Consider the following 12814-nt stretch of genomic DNA (forward strand, 5'->3'; position numbering starts at 1 on the left):
GAGGGAGAGGGACAAGCAGACACCCGCTGAGCAGGGAGCTGGACACTGGGTTTGATCCCAGGACCCAAGATCATCACCTGAGCCCAAGGCAGATGCTTAACCAACTGAGCCACCCAGGTGCCCCATGAAGTGTAGGTTTTAATTCAATTATATTTTCAGTTTTGTATCTTAGGAGGAGGACCTGTTTTTGCCATGATACTTGTAGGAGTAATTAAAAAATATTTGTCTCATTTACCTTTTACATTATAGTTTTTGGTCTTTATATATCAGCCTGTTCATCTATTCAGTGGTGTATGATAGATCTTTTTAGAATTTTAAAATGAGGTTGCCAGGTAGTTTATCTAACTTTTTATCTTATTTCTGAAATGATTAAATTTCCAACATTTGTTATTACTTCTAGATTTGGGGGTAATGGACCATTTCTCTTATTCTATAATATTTTCCATATGGTTCCATGATGGGTTTTTGTTGTTGTTGTTGTTGTTGTTGTTTTTATTAGTAGGGAGTGTGTGTGTGTGTGTGTGTGTGTAAATTCATTTTATTCATCAGCATTTAGCTACAGTTTAGGATTTGTTAGCAGTAAGCCCACATGAAAAGGATGATGGCAAGTTCTCCTTCTGGCATTGGTAGATAAGATTATTTTGGATAACCTCTCCTATTCAGAACAACTAGAAAGGCAAAAAAAAAAAAAAAGTATTATGAATCTATCAGAGAACAACCAAGAAAATGAGGGATTTTGTAGTCTAGATGTGGTAAAGATCTGTCAAAAATGGAAGTCCAGAAGGATGAGTTGTGCATTTGTGACTCTTCTTTGTGTAAGGCGGTCTCTGATTTCAAAAGAGATGGCTTAGAAGCAGAGAGGATAGGATCAAAGCTTTCCATAGACTGGAGAGGCAAGAGAGACCAAAACTGGAATTCAGGAATCTTCAGGCTTTCACTGGAGACACCAAAGAATGATAGCCTAGGAAAAATGATGAGCTGAAAATGAGAGAAGTGATGAACTGAAAATAGACCTGTTCTGATGGGGGCAGAAGCCCAGCTTTGAATCATCTTGGTTCCTAACTAGATTAAGGTTATTTGGGTTTCCTAGTGACCCTAGCCTGACTTGCTGCTAGAAGCAAAACCACATCCCTTCTGGAGGAAGATGTCATCATCCAGAGCTTTAAATAATCTCCACAATTTTTCATATACAATGTCTATTGCATGATAATCAGGCATAAGAAAATATAAGAGGTGACTGAAAATCAAGGGAAAAAACCAGACAATAGAAACATACATAAGAATATAAAAACAATTCTGATTAACCTGTTCAAGAAATTAAAAGACAAGATTGAGAATTTTGACAAAGAATTGGAAAATCCAAAAAAGAACCAAATGAAAATTACAGAAACTGAATAATATAACTAAAATAAGCAAATAAATAAACCAATTCTGTTAAAGTATGGATTAAATAGCAGTTGGTATTATACTGAAGAGAGAATTAATGAATTAGATAGGCCAGCATAAGATACCCAAAAAAGAAAAATGGACAAATGAAAGGATGAATAATATAGAAAAGAGCATAAATGACATATAGGATTTGGTAGAAAGATTACTTGAATATAACCAGATTTTCAGAAAGAGAGGGAGGAGAGAAAGGGCGGAAACAATGTTTGAAGAGATGATGGCTGAGAATTTATAACACAGGAAAGATATCAAGGTAGAGATTCCATGATCTCTATGGGTCAAAAATGGGATAGCTACATATAAAACTTCACATTGTTATATCACAGTAAGACCATTGACAGAGTCAAACAAAATCTTAATAATTAGAGCTAGAAAGGGCAGACTATCCACAAGAAAAGCAATAACAAGAAATGACCGCTTACTTTTGTTTCTAAAAAGATACTGTCATCAGGCCTCACTTGAAAGATGTGAATAATAAAGATAAACACAGAAAAAGTTAATAGAGCTGGTTCTGTCACTAACTTGTGTGATCTAAAGTCATTTTATATTTCTAATCCCTTTTTCATGTTACAGTTTAGATTTAAGCTTCTTAACATGGTTTAATTTTATTCAGAGCTTATCATAGGTTACTTACACACTATTTCATGTTCACTGTAAAATCGTTGGTCTACTTATATGTTAGATTTAATTTTATTTTACTTACGTATAAATGATTCTCAAGGTAGACCTTGTTTTCCTGGGCCTTCTCTTTGTATTTCTCTGGATTAATAGACTGGGTCCTATAGCCAGTGAATGCTCAGGCAGGATGGTATCTTGTATATCCCAAATTAGGGAAGCAGGGGACAGAGAGTGCAGAAATATTAGCCTCCCCCCCACCCCGCAGAAATGAGAGCAACATTAGAGGTGCATTCCTGAAATTTTATTTCTTTAATCCAGACATTTTATCCTTGGTTCTGCAGAAGAGCTAAATCCAAATAACCAAAATGAGAAAGGATTTGCTCATTTGTCATTCACATTCTGTTTCATCTGTGCTTTCTCTTCAACTGAGGTTACTTTTTTTCTGCACGGTTCCCCAAGGAAACCAAATTGTTCTCTCCATAAGTGGTCTTCTACTCTTTAATTCTGGCTGAATTTAGGAAACCCTGTCCTGTCAATCATTTGTTTTGACATTCTCTTTAAAGAGTTATGGGTGATTTGTTCTATGGATCTATGCATTATTTTTATTATTTTTTATTTATCCTTGGATAAGTTATCTAGACCTGAAGTTGCCCAGTAGTTCAGGGTATGTGGATTTCCCTCAGCTTTTCTCTCTGTTACCTTGGGTTTCAGTTGAATCCTCTTTTCAGGTCTGTAGCTGTGTATAGCTCTGGACATTATTCTTTGTATTTAGTGTCTTTTTATTTAATGCAGCTCTTTAGGTCTAAAAGTTGTCTTATATCCCCTGCTGGCTGACTCCTTAATAATCTGAAGAGAACATTTGGACAACTCTATTCTCTAGTATGTATTAACAGTTTGACATCTGACCACATAGTTTTCTGGTATTTGAAGTCTTTGAATGAATGAAAAAGATGTTCTGATATGCAGTTGGGCAATGTACATTATTTTAATAGCAGAAGTCACTGTGATAACTGGTTAGTTTCCTATTTGTTATAGACCTGGGGCTTCTGAAGGAATATTTAGAAGGAAGGAAGACTCTCTCTCTTCTTTCAGATATATGGCCTTGTTATGTTTCTAAGTATGGGTGGCACATCAATTAGACATTTAATCTGGTTTTGTAAGCCCTTAGGTAGTAGATCAGTTTTTCACATTCTGCTGATAGACGGAATGGGTAGCAACAGATGCCTTTTAAAACCAGATGTTAGAATTGGTTCTGAGAATATTTCTCTTTACTATGTTTATAGTTCTTAACATACCTTACTTCAAATTTTTTTCTGATATAAATTCTCTTTTGGAACTCAGATAATTTCAGAAATACCTTTAAAAATCTCTTGTCTGTTTGTATTTGGAATTGTTTATAGAGAATAACTTTTCCTTCATTATATTCTTTAATTTAGTTAAAAGAAAGCTTGGAACAATCAATAGGCCAACTGCGGAGTCAACGTTTATTGAGAAACTCAGGAGGGAGAAGTATTTCTGTTACAAGTCTGAGTGCAAGTGACCTCGATGGTGGCACTGTGACAGGTAAACTCTTCATATGTTTTGAAAACTCTTTTTGTTTTACAAATATTCCTGAAGTCCATTATTGGATACATTTAGTCTTTGGAGACATAGGACCCATATACAATATCATACAAATAAGGTTAAGAAGATGCAGTTGTCAGTAATTTTGTGGTGACTATTTTGAAATATGTTCAGTAGGACATTGTTATTCTATTACTTTTGTTCTCAGACTTGATAGACTACATAGAATTTTACTTGACAAAACTTGGATTTAATTGTCCCTAATCAAAACGAATACACAAATAGGATTTACTGTGTGGTGTACTTTCTAGATGAGAAGTCTTGTCCCGGCTTCATAGTTTTTCAAAGTCTGATTAAGAAATACCCTATGACATTTGTTAAGAACAGGTGAATTTTATCTTTGGTGCCAAGCTAGATTTCAACGGCTAGGTTAAAGATGTAACACTTGGTTTGCCTGTAGTAAATCTTAATACTTTTCTACAACACTGAGATCACATTTGAATGGAAAAGACTTAGAATAGAAAAGAACAGAGAAGTCTGCAGTGAAGAGAGGTGATTTACATAGAAGTGAACATTAGTAGCCCACATTGTTAATATTGCTGTTGATCATAATAAGGATTAAAAATTGGACACAATTAGCTATTTTTATGTAGTTTTTATTGATTTTTTTAAACAATGTTCAGATTTTAGATTAGTTTGAAAAATTGTTTAATTTATATTTTAGAAAGACATAAAAGTTATTTTTATTTGCCAATTTATTATTTTTAAATAAGGGAAATACTATATTACATCTTTGAAAAGTATAGCAAATTAAAACCTTTAATGTTTTCTATCTCCAAGTTATTTCTGTTGCTCATTTTATCGCTTTAAGAGCAAGATTAGTGCTGATTTTGTGGCCCTAGCAAGATACTTGGGAAATAGTCTGTGTTAGGGCCTGTGTATATATATTTTCTGAACAAAATTTTAGATTGTTTCTTCTCCTGCTTGTTTTTATTCTCTTTTTTTTTCTTTTATCTCTAAAGAGAGCTACCGGTTTCCACCTACCTCACCCCTCAAGGACTATGGGGATCAACAGGGTACTAAGCGAATTAGGTCCAGAACTGGTGTCCGATTTGTTCGGGAGCCTGATGACATGGGCCAGGTACTTTGTATTATTCTGTAATCTCTATTTGATATATATATATTTTTAAACCAAGTAAACTATTTTATTTTCAATAAATAATTATCATTTACTTTGAATTTTGTAATGGAGGAGGATGTTTTGTGGAACATTTAAAGGTGAGTTAAGCTGGACATGTTTTGTTTCCTTGTTCGGGTGGCTCACTCTTCTGTAGCCCTGCTAAGTCAGCTACTTTGTTTCATATAAACAAGTTAGTCCTGTGTTGTTAACCTATTGATTTTTTTCATTAGTGTTTTTCTGATTGTTGAATCACTGATGGAGCTACTTAATAGAAGCAAGACCTTTTATACTTTTTTTGTGTATTTCATGTATTCACTGAAGATTTTGGATGTATTAGTTCTACAGATATATTTCTTTTTCTACTTTAAACTTCCCTACAAGAGCTGAAAAAATGTTTCTTGTTGCCTTGGGTAGCTAAATTAATTAGATAAGGGACTAGAGGATGTTGCTGACTTTGACATCTATGTTTTGGTTGTTTCGGGATTGCGGGCTCAAAGTTTGTCAGGATACTCACCTGTAGCTTTTACTTGTTATAGCTTAGGATAGAAGTAACAGAACCAAGTGCACAAGAAGATGCCTTGTAGAAACTTTTCCTTTACTGTGTTACTTATTTTTTTGGTAGGTGCAACTTGCTAGAGTGGATTATATAATGAAGCCTGGAGCAGAGAACAATATCCTAGCATGATTCATTTACTCTTTCATTCTGTTTATTTAGTGCTAGTGTTCTGGGACAGTGCTTGTGCTTGGAAACAGGAATAAGTAAAACTTGCCTTTTCCTGGAGCTTGTAATCTGGGTGTGTGTGTGGGGGGCTACTTATTAATCAAATAAGTACACAAATACACCCTTAACTGTGAGCTGAGTTGCAAGCTACAGCAGAAAGCATAGGCCATGGGAGTGTGTGGTAGAGGGACTTGCCCCAGTCAGGGAAGGTTTCCTGAAGAAAGGCTGATGGGCTGAGACCTGAAAGTTGAGTGAGTCATTTTAGGTAGAACAAATACTTTGGCAGAAGGAAGCTAACACCTATGAACAGCTTAAAGAAGGCCATGTGGCTGAAGACATATGAAGGGCTGAGACTGCACAGCCTTGTAAGGGGGTGACAGTTATTTTGAAAAGATCACTCCACCTCTAGTGTGGAAAAATGGAATCAGTGTGGGCAAACCAATTAAGAGGATATTGCTGTGTTGTGGGTGTGAGATGCTAGTTATTTGGATTAGGATAAATGGAGTTGGAGAGAATGGGGTTGGGGGTAGACTTAAAAGCTATCTGGTGGGTAAAATAAAAGGTCTTGAAGATCAGATGACCATTTGGGGAGGGTGGGAATGATTGAAAAGGAGGTGTCAAGGTTGAGTCCTAGGGTTCTGGTTTGCAAAACTGGAAAACCATGGCAAAACCCAAGTGAATGGTCTGCTCTTCATTTACTGTATTACCTCCACTCCTTTCTTTTTAACTGTTCTTCCTGACTTTAAGTCTCTTAAGATGACCTTTAGCTCCACATTGACTGTGTACTTTTTTTTTTTTTTTTTAAGATTTTATTTATTTATTTGACAGAGAGAGACACAGTGAGAGAGGGAACACAAGCAGGGGGAGTGGGAAAGGGAGAAGCAGGCTTCCTGCTGAGCAGGGAGTCTGATGCGGGGCTTATTCCCAGGACCCTGGGATCATGACCTGAGCCAAAGGCAGACGCTTAACGACTGAGCCACCCTGGAGCCCCGACTGTGTACTTTCTTAATGCCCTGCACATCATTTGTCATTTTGTTTGCATGTCTATCTCCCATGTTAAATTCTGAGCCCCTTGTTTCCTACCACAATTGCCGGCACTGATTAGTTGCTCAATGTGCATTTGTTGAAATGAATGAATTTGTTGTTTCTGCAAATCTCTATAACTTAATTTTTTGTTGTAAATTATAGTATACACATATATATGTGGTATACATATTTACAGTTAAAAGTACAATAATGTAAAGAAAAATTCATGTAACCACCACCCAGGCCAAGAATCAAAACATTATCATACCCCTAAAGGCTCTTTTACACTCTTCCCTTCCCCAAGGGCTGTCAACTATCCTGACTTTTATATTAATCATTCTCTTGCTTTAAAAATAAAACAAAACATTTGCACTACTTACATCTTGTTTAGTTTTCCCTTTGTTTAAACTTTATATAAGTGGAATAATACTGTATGTCTTCTTTTGCTTTTTTTCAATTGATGTTACATTTTTGACATTCAGCCTTACTAATGTGTAGGTAGGTTTGAGCATTTCATTTTTACTGCTATATTATACTCCACTGGGAGAATATATCATAATTTATTTATATCCATTTTGGTTTTTTTTTTAAAGATTTTATTTATTTATTTGACAGCACAAGCAGGGGGAATGGCAGGCAGAGGGAGAGGGAGAAGCAGGCTCTCTGCAGAGCAAGGGAAGCCTGATATGGGACTCAATCCCAGGACCCCGGGATCATGACCTGAGCTGAAGGCAGTTGCTTAACCAACTGAGCCACCCAGGCACCTTATCCATTCTGTTCTTTTTTCATTTTTCAAGATTGTGTTTATTTATTTGACAGAGAGAGAGACAGCGAGAGAGGGAACACAAGCAGGGGGAGTGGGAGAGGGAGAAGCAGGCTTCCCGCTGAGCAGGGAGCCCGATGCAGGGCTCGATCCCAGGACGCTGGGATCATGACCTGAACTGAAGGCAGACACTTAACGACTGAGCCACCCAGGCGCTCCTCCATTCTGTTCTTAATGGGCTTTTGGTTTATTTTCGGTGTTTTCATTATGAACAGTGTTGCTCCAAACATTATTGTACATGGCTCCTGGTGCACGTGGGTAAGAGTTTCTCTGCAGTGTGGATTGGCATACTATGGCATGTGGTCTAGTTGAATAGAGTTATTGTGTAACACAGCCATGCTCATTTGTTTATGGCTACTTCTGTGCTAAAATGGCAGCATTGAGTAATTTAGACAGTGATCATATAGCCTGAAAGCCTGAAATATTTGCTGTTGTACTCTTTACAGAAAAAGTTTGCTGACTTTTTTTTTTTTCTTTTAGGGTATCTAAAAGGCCCAGAATTACTGTACTATAAAGGATGTGATGGTTTATATATAAAAAGTTATATGTAACTTTTTAAAAATTGCTTTTCTTTGGAAAAGTATTTCTTTCAGAATAGACATGTATTTTATTATGTCTTAATAACATTATAAAATTTGGGCATTAGTGCAAAAAATAAGTTCTTACTAACCTTAGTGAATCTTCATGGAAGAATTAAACAGAATCCTAAATGGATAACTGTGTTTTGTCTTTACCAGCTTCATGCTTTTCATCAGTCCCTCCGAGACCTCAGCAGTGAACAAGTTCGGCTTGGAGATGATTTCAATCGGGAACTTGCCAGAAGAAGCCGGTAAAAACAGAATACGGTTTTTGTTGGAGGCATGAGTTATTAGAAGAACACAATAAGTTCTGTAATTGACATGTTTACATGAATTTAAAAAACAGTGCTGTTTTTATACCAGTATTTTAAAATTTATTAAAGGAACAGTTTAAAAATCCTTTGAATTTAGAATGTACTATGACTCCTTGTTAGCCAAATTAATTTCATATATATTTTTAAAGATTTTTACTTATTTATTTGAGAGTGAGAGAGAGCGTGCGCTCTCGTACATGAGCAGGCGGAGGAGCAGAGGGAGAGGGATAAGCTGACTCCCTTCTGAGCAGGGAGCCTTCATCAGGGCTTGATCCCAGGACCCTGAGATCATGACCTGAGCCGAAGGTAGATGCTTAACAGACTGAGCCACCCAGGTGCCCCTAATTTCATATTTTTAAAAACATTTTAACTTACTATACTGGAGTGCTGCCATTACAGAGGGATACATTGCGAGACCTTAGCAAAGAGGTCGATTTGCAAATACATTGGAGGGGGTGAGAGGCAGAGGCAGAGACCAATCTGATATTTTAGCTTTCAGTTGAAATCTTCAAAAGTGAGTGGTTTATATCTGACAAGTCTTTGCAGTTTTATCAATTCTGGGTAGTTCCCAACAAGTATCACTTTATTTAAAATTTCTTCACTGTCTTTTCATTTTCATCATCAGCAGTGACAGTTGTTTTTCATTTGGAGGCCATATTTTTACAAGAAACCAAACTTTTTATCCCTTCTCAAGAGTCACAATCTATAGACAACAGTGATGAGGGAACAACAAAGCTGAGTGGAAGTTTGTTTACCAAGTTCACTTGCTAACTCCCATTCCAGCTGACAAAATCATTCCACACACCAGCTTTGTGTTGCTATAGCAAAAATGGGGTCAAAGCTATAAATGTAAATCTGTGATTATCAACTGTAGTCTATATAACTTACCTGCCTTTAAATGAGGAAGGCAGGAAATTTAGTAATAAGAATTAAATACCTTACTATTACTCCTACTACTAGTAGTTAATATTATTGAACAGTTACTTCATGTCACATAGATTTAGGTTTAAATTTTACAACAACCCAAATTATTATTATTATCATTATTATTTTTTCCAATTTTTGGATATGGAAAGGGGCACAGAGAGATGAAGTAACTCAACTTGCTGGAGTTCAAATGGGGTTTGTGGTCTAGTCAGTATTCAGATGTAGGCATATGGCCCCAGAGTATTTGCTCTTTACCACTTATGGAACCACCTGTGGTTCAGGATCGTTTCTTGATATAGCTGGTATGAATAAAGAAATTAAGTTCCTGAATTTTGAGCTACATTGTTGAGCTATGTTTATTGTTAATCTTTTAAGCCAGTAAGGGTTAGTTAATTAAAAACTAGGTGTTTAGTTTTGACAAGTTAATAAAATTAGTAGAATGGTGTCAGCATTCTAATATAGTATGTTCTTGGATTGCTTTATTATGTAGCTTTTACACATTTGAAGAAAGGGTACAAATTAAGCACTAGGAACATGAATTTTAGAAATTTATCCTATAAGAAGACAAAGGGGAAGTTGTAGGGATGATTTATTTATTTAGTTTAAATGATCATTTGGATGTGCAGTGGTGGACTGGGAATCTTCTGATCCATGGGCTGGTATGGTCTGCTGATAGTTTGTATGACACAGAGGCATGTGTGAGGCAGAGAAACTTTACTTAAGCCAAATTAGAAGTCAAGTTTCTTGTGAAACCTGGTGACTTAACTTTGTGATTTTAGGATCCCATTCTGCTTACTTGTAACACAAGTGTCATTCCCAAATCAGCACCATCGGCATCAGCTAGGGATTTGTAGAAATGCATATTCTTGGGCACTATTGCAGATCTATTGATTCAGCGGTCCGTCTTAATAAGTCCTCCAGGTGTTTCATATGTTGGCTAATGTTTAAGAACCACTGCAGTAGAGTATTATGTAATAACTATTATGTTGTAAATTTAACTAATTGTGTATATTTTCTCAGCCAACTTAAAATATTTTTCTTTGCCTAGGTCGGATGCTGAAACAAAAAGAGCTTTGGAAGAATTGACAGAAAAACTTAATGAAGCCCAGAAACCAGATGTGGTAAGAACTCTCTGTTAATAAATAAATAAATAAATAAATAAATAAATAAATAAATAAATAAATAAATTCATATGCAGATGATAGTGTGGCTGGGCTCATCATAATCATAGTTAAGCTTAGTAGATTTTAACTTTTTGGGTGACATGTGCCATTTTGTCTAAAATATATTCTTGTACTTCTTATAAAATATTAATAAATTTGGGGTATTAAAGTTTTAAATGTTTATAGTGGTAATATATCAGAGATAGAGTTATTATTTAATATTTTAGAGTTTCCTTATGAATATTCAGAAGAGACCCAGTGATTCCATGGCTTGTGTTAAATGATGTTTGAAAAATACGGAATTTCTTGGTAGTGACTCTGTAGCACTCCTCATTAAGTATTTTCAGTATTTTTATTTCACATACATCTGTAATCAGAATTGCTGCAAAGACCTTGCTGTCTGTTGTTGTTGGACATAATGCCAATTGAAAATACCCCTAATTCTCAAGTTTTATTATCTCAAACTCAGACTGTTGACAGTCATTATTCAGTGGTTTCTTTTTATCAAATCACTGTCCTTGTGGAATTAAAGTGAAAAATGAAGTACATACAGTGTCTGTTTCTTTGCATCATCAGTTGTTTCTCTGTTTTTTTTAGGAGAAAAAAATCAATAGAAATTGTCAAACTTGGAAATTTACCAACTTCAGGAGCAATGTGTATTTATTCATATCCCACAGTACCTTTTGTTTTTTCAAGACCAGGAATCGTAGCAGACAGACTTTTTTTCTTAACATGTTTTATTCAAACTGAAAGTTTCTGAATATAGGCAGATATTTTTTTCTGCTGTTTTTATTGTGTTTACAGTTCTTTACATAGATATGTTGAGTTTATTTTGGAGTTTGAATTTATTGGCCACATATGCTAAGAGATGGATATGCTCTATTTTTAAAGAGATCAACTTAGTTACTCTTCTTGCAGTGAAATTTGCCCGTTTCAAAAATTTGAATAAACATCTGGCCACATAAAAGCACATTCCTCTTGTGCTTTTGGTGCTGATTTCCTCCCAAGTGCCCTGGAGAGGTGAAGATACAATGTCTGTCTTTTGTTGAAATAGACAAAATCTTTGCAGTTAGTGCCTGATGATATGTCAGGTGATGCTGATGTGTGATCAGGAAATGGGATACTTCCTTTTTTTTACATAAAGTCCTAGAGTTTTCAAAGCATACCAAAACCTTCAGTTTAAGTTGTGCCAGTCTAAAATACTTGAACTATCGTACTTCAAAAACAAAAGTATTTTCTGAGATTAACACATTGGAGCCTTTCTTAGTTAATTGCAGTGGTTCACACAGCAAGAAGTCTATGCCGTCGTCTGATTTACATACTATCTAAACAGGAACTGAACACATACTTTGAAGAATGTAGCTCCCAGACCTTTATAACTTACTAAATGATCTTCTGGCTCTTGTCATATATTCTAGAGTGGAACCTGTCAATTTATAGCAGAACCTGCTGAAGCTTTGTTTTTTGTTTTTTAATTTTTAATTTTCTAAATTTGGAGATAATTTACTTACAGAAAAGTGTATAACTCAGTGAATTATTACAAGGTGAACAGGCCCATGTAACCACCACCCAGATCTAGAAATAAAACATTACCAGTGCACGAGAAGCCTCCTCATTCCCTGTCCCAATCACTAATTACTCCTTCTTTTTCAGAGATGACTATTTTGACTTTTTACCCCATAGGTTAATTTTGACTGTTTTGAATTTTTACGTAAGTGGAATCCTATAGGGCAAGGTTTTTTGTGTCTGTTTTTTGCTAATCCTTAAGGTTATGATATTTCTGGGCGTTGTGTCAAGTACTTCCAGTTTGTTCATTTTTACTGCTCCTTGGTATTCCATTGTATAGATTTACTGCAATGTATTTTAACATGATATTTGAATTATTTCAAATTTTGGGCTATTACAAATAAGGCTGCTGTGAGTAATCTCATACATGATTTTAGTGCCTATGTACATGCATTTCTGTTGGTATGTAACATGTAGTGCAATTGATAGGTGCCTTCACATTTAGTAGATACTAATAAACCGGTTTCCAAAGTGGTTGCCTTAATTTGCACTACCACTGGCAATGCGGGAGAATTTATGTTGCTTTTCATCATTTCAAATACTTGGTATTATTAGACTTTCAATTATAGCCAGTATGTTAGGTGTTTATAGTGTCTCATCATGGTTGTAATTTGCATTTTCATCATTACTAGATGATGAACATTTTTCACATTTTGTCTTTTCTAGAGTTTCTCATCTTTTGGCCTGATATGGGCCTTATTTATCACATCATTGATATTTTTCCCCAGTTTCCTACTGAATTGTCTGTTACGAATCTACTCCATTCTTTTTGTTTGTTTTTGTTTCCTTTTTTGTTTTGTTTTTTTGTTTTGAATTTAAATTCTGTTAATTAACATATAGTGTATTATTAGATTCAGAGGTAGAGTTCAGTGGTTCATCAGTCCTATAT

General features: G+C 35.4%; 1 protein-coding gene across 1 annotated transcript in view; it reads left to right on the forward strand.

The window, feature by feature from the left end:
- Nucleotides 1-12814, forward strand: part of CEP128 (centrosomal protein 128) — a 394017-nt gene that overhangs the window by 33783 nt on the left and 347420 nt on the right. Inside the window, exons 7-10 of the mRNA XM_034993083.1 lie at nucleotides 3501-3627; nucleotides 4650-4768; nucleotides 8115-8206; nucleotides 10245-10317. Coding sequence (XP_034848974.1) covers nucleotides 3501-3627; nucleotides 4650-4768; nucleotides 8115-8206; nucleotides 10245-10317 — 411 coding nt within the window. The remainder of the gene's footprint in view (nucleotides 1-3500; nucleotides 3628-4649; nucleotides 4769-8114; nucleotides 8207-10244; nucleotides 10318-12814) is intronic.

This window comes from Mirounga leonina, unplaced genomic scaffold, assembly GCF_011800145.1.
Source record: "Mirounga leonina isolate KUSES-001 unplaced genomic scaffold, KU_Mleo_1.0 Mir_82, whole genome shotgun sequence".
Lineage (NCBI taxonomy): Eukaryota > Metazoa > Chordata > Mammalia > Carnivora > Phocidae > Mirounga > Mirounga leonina.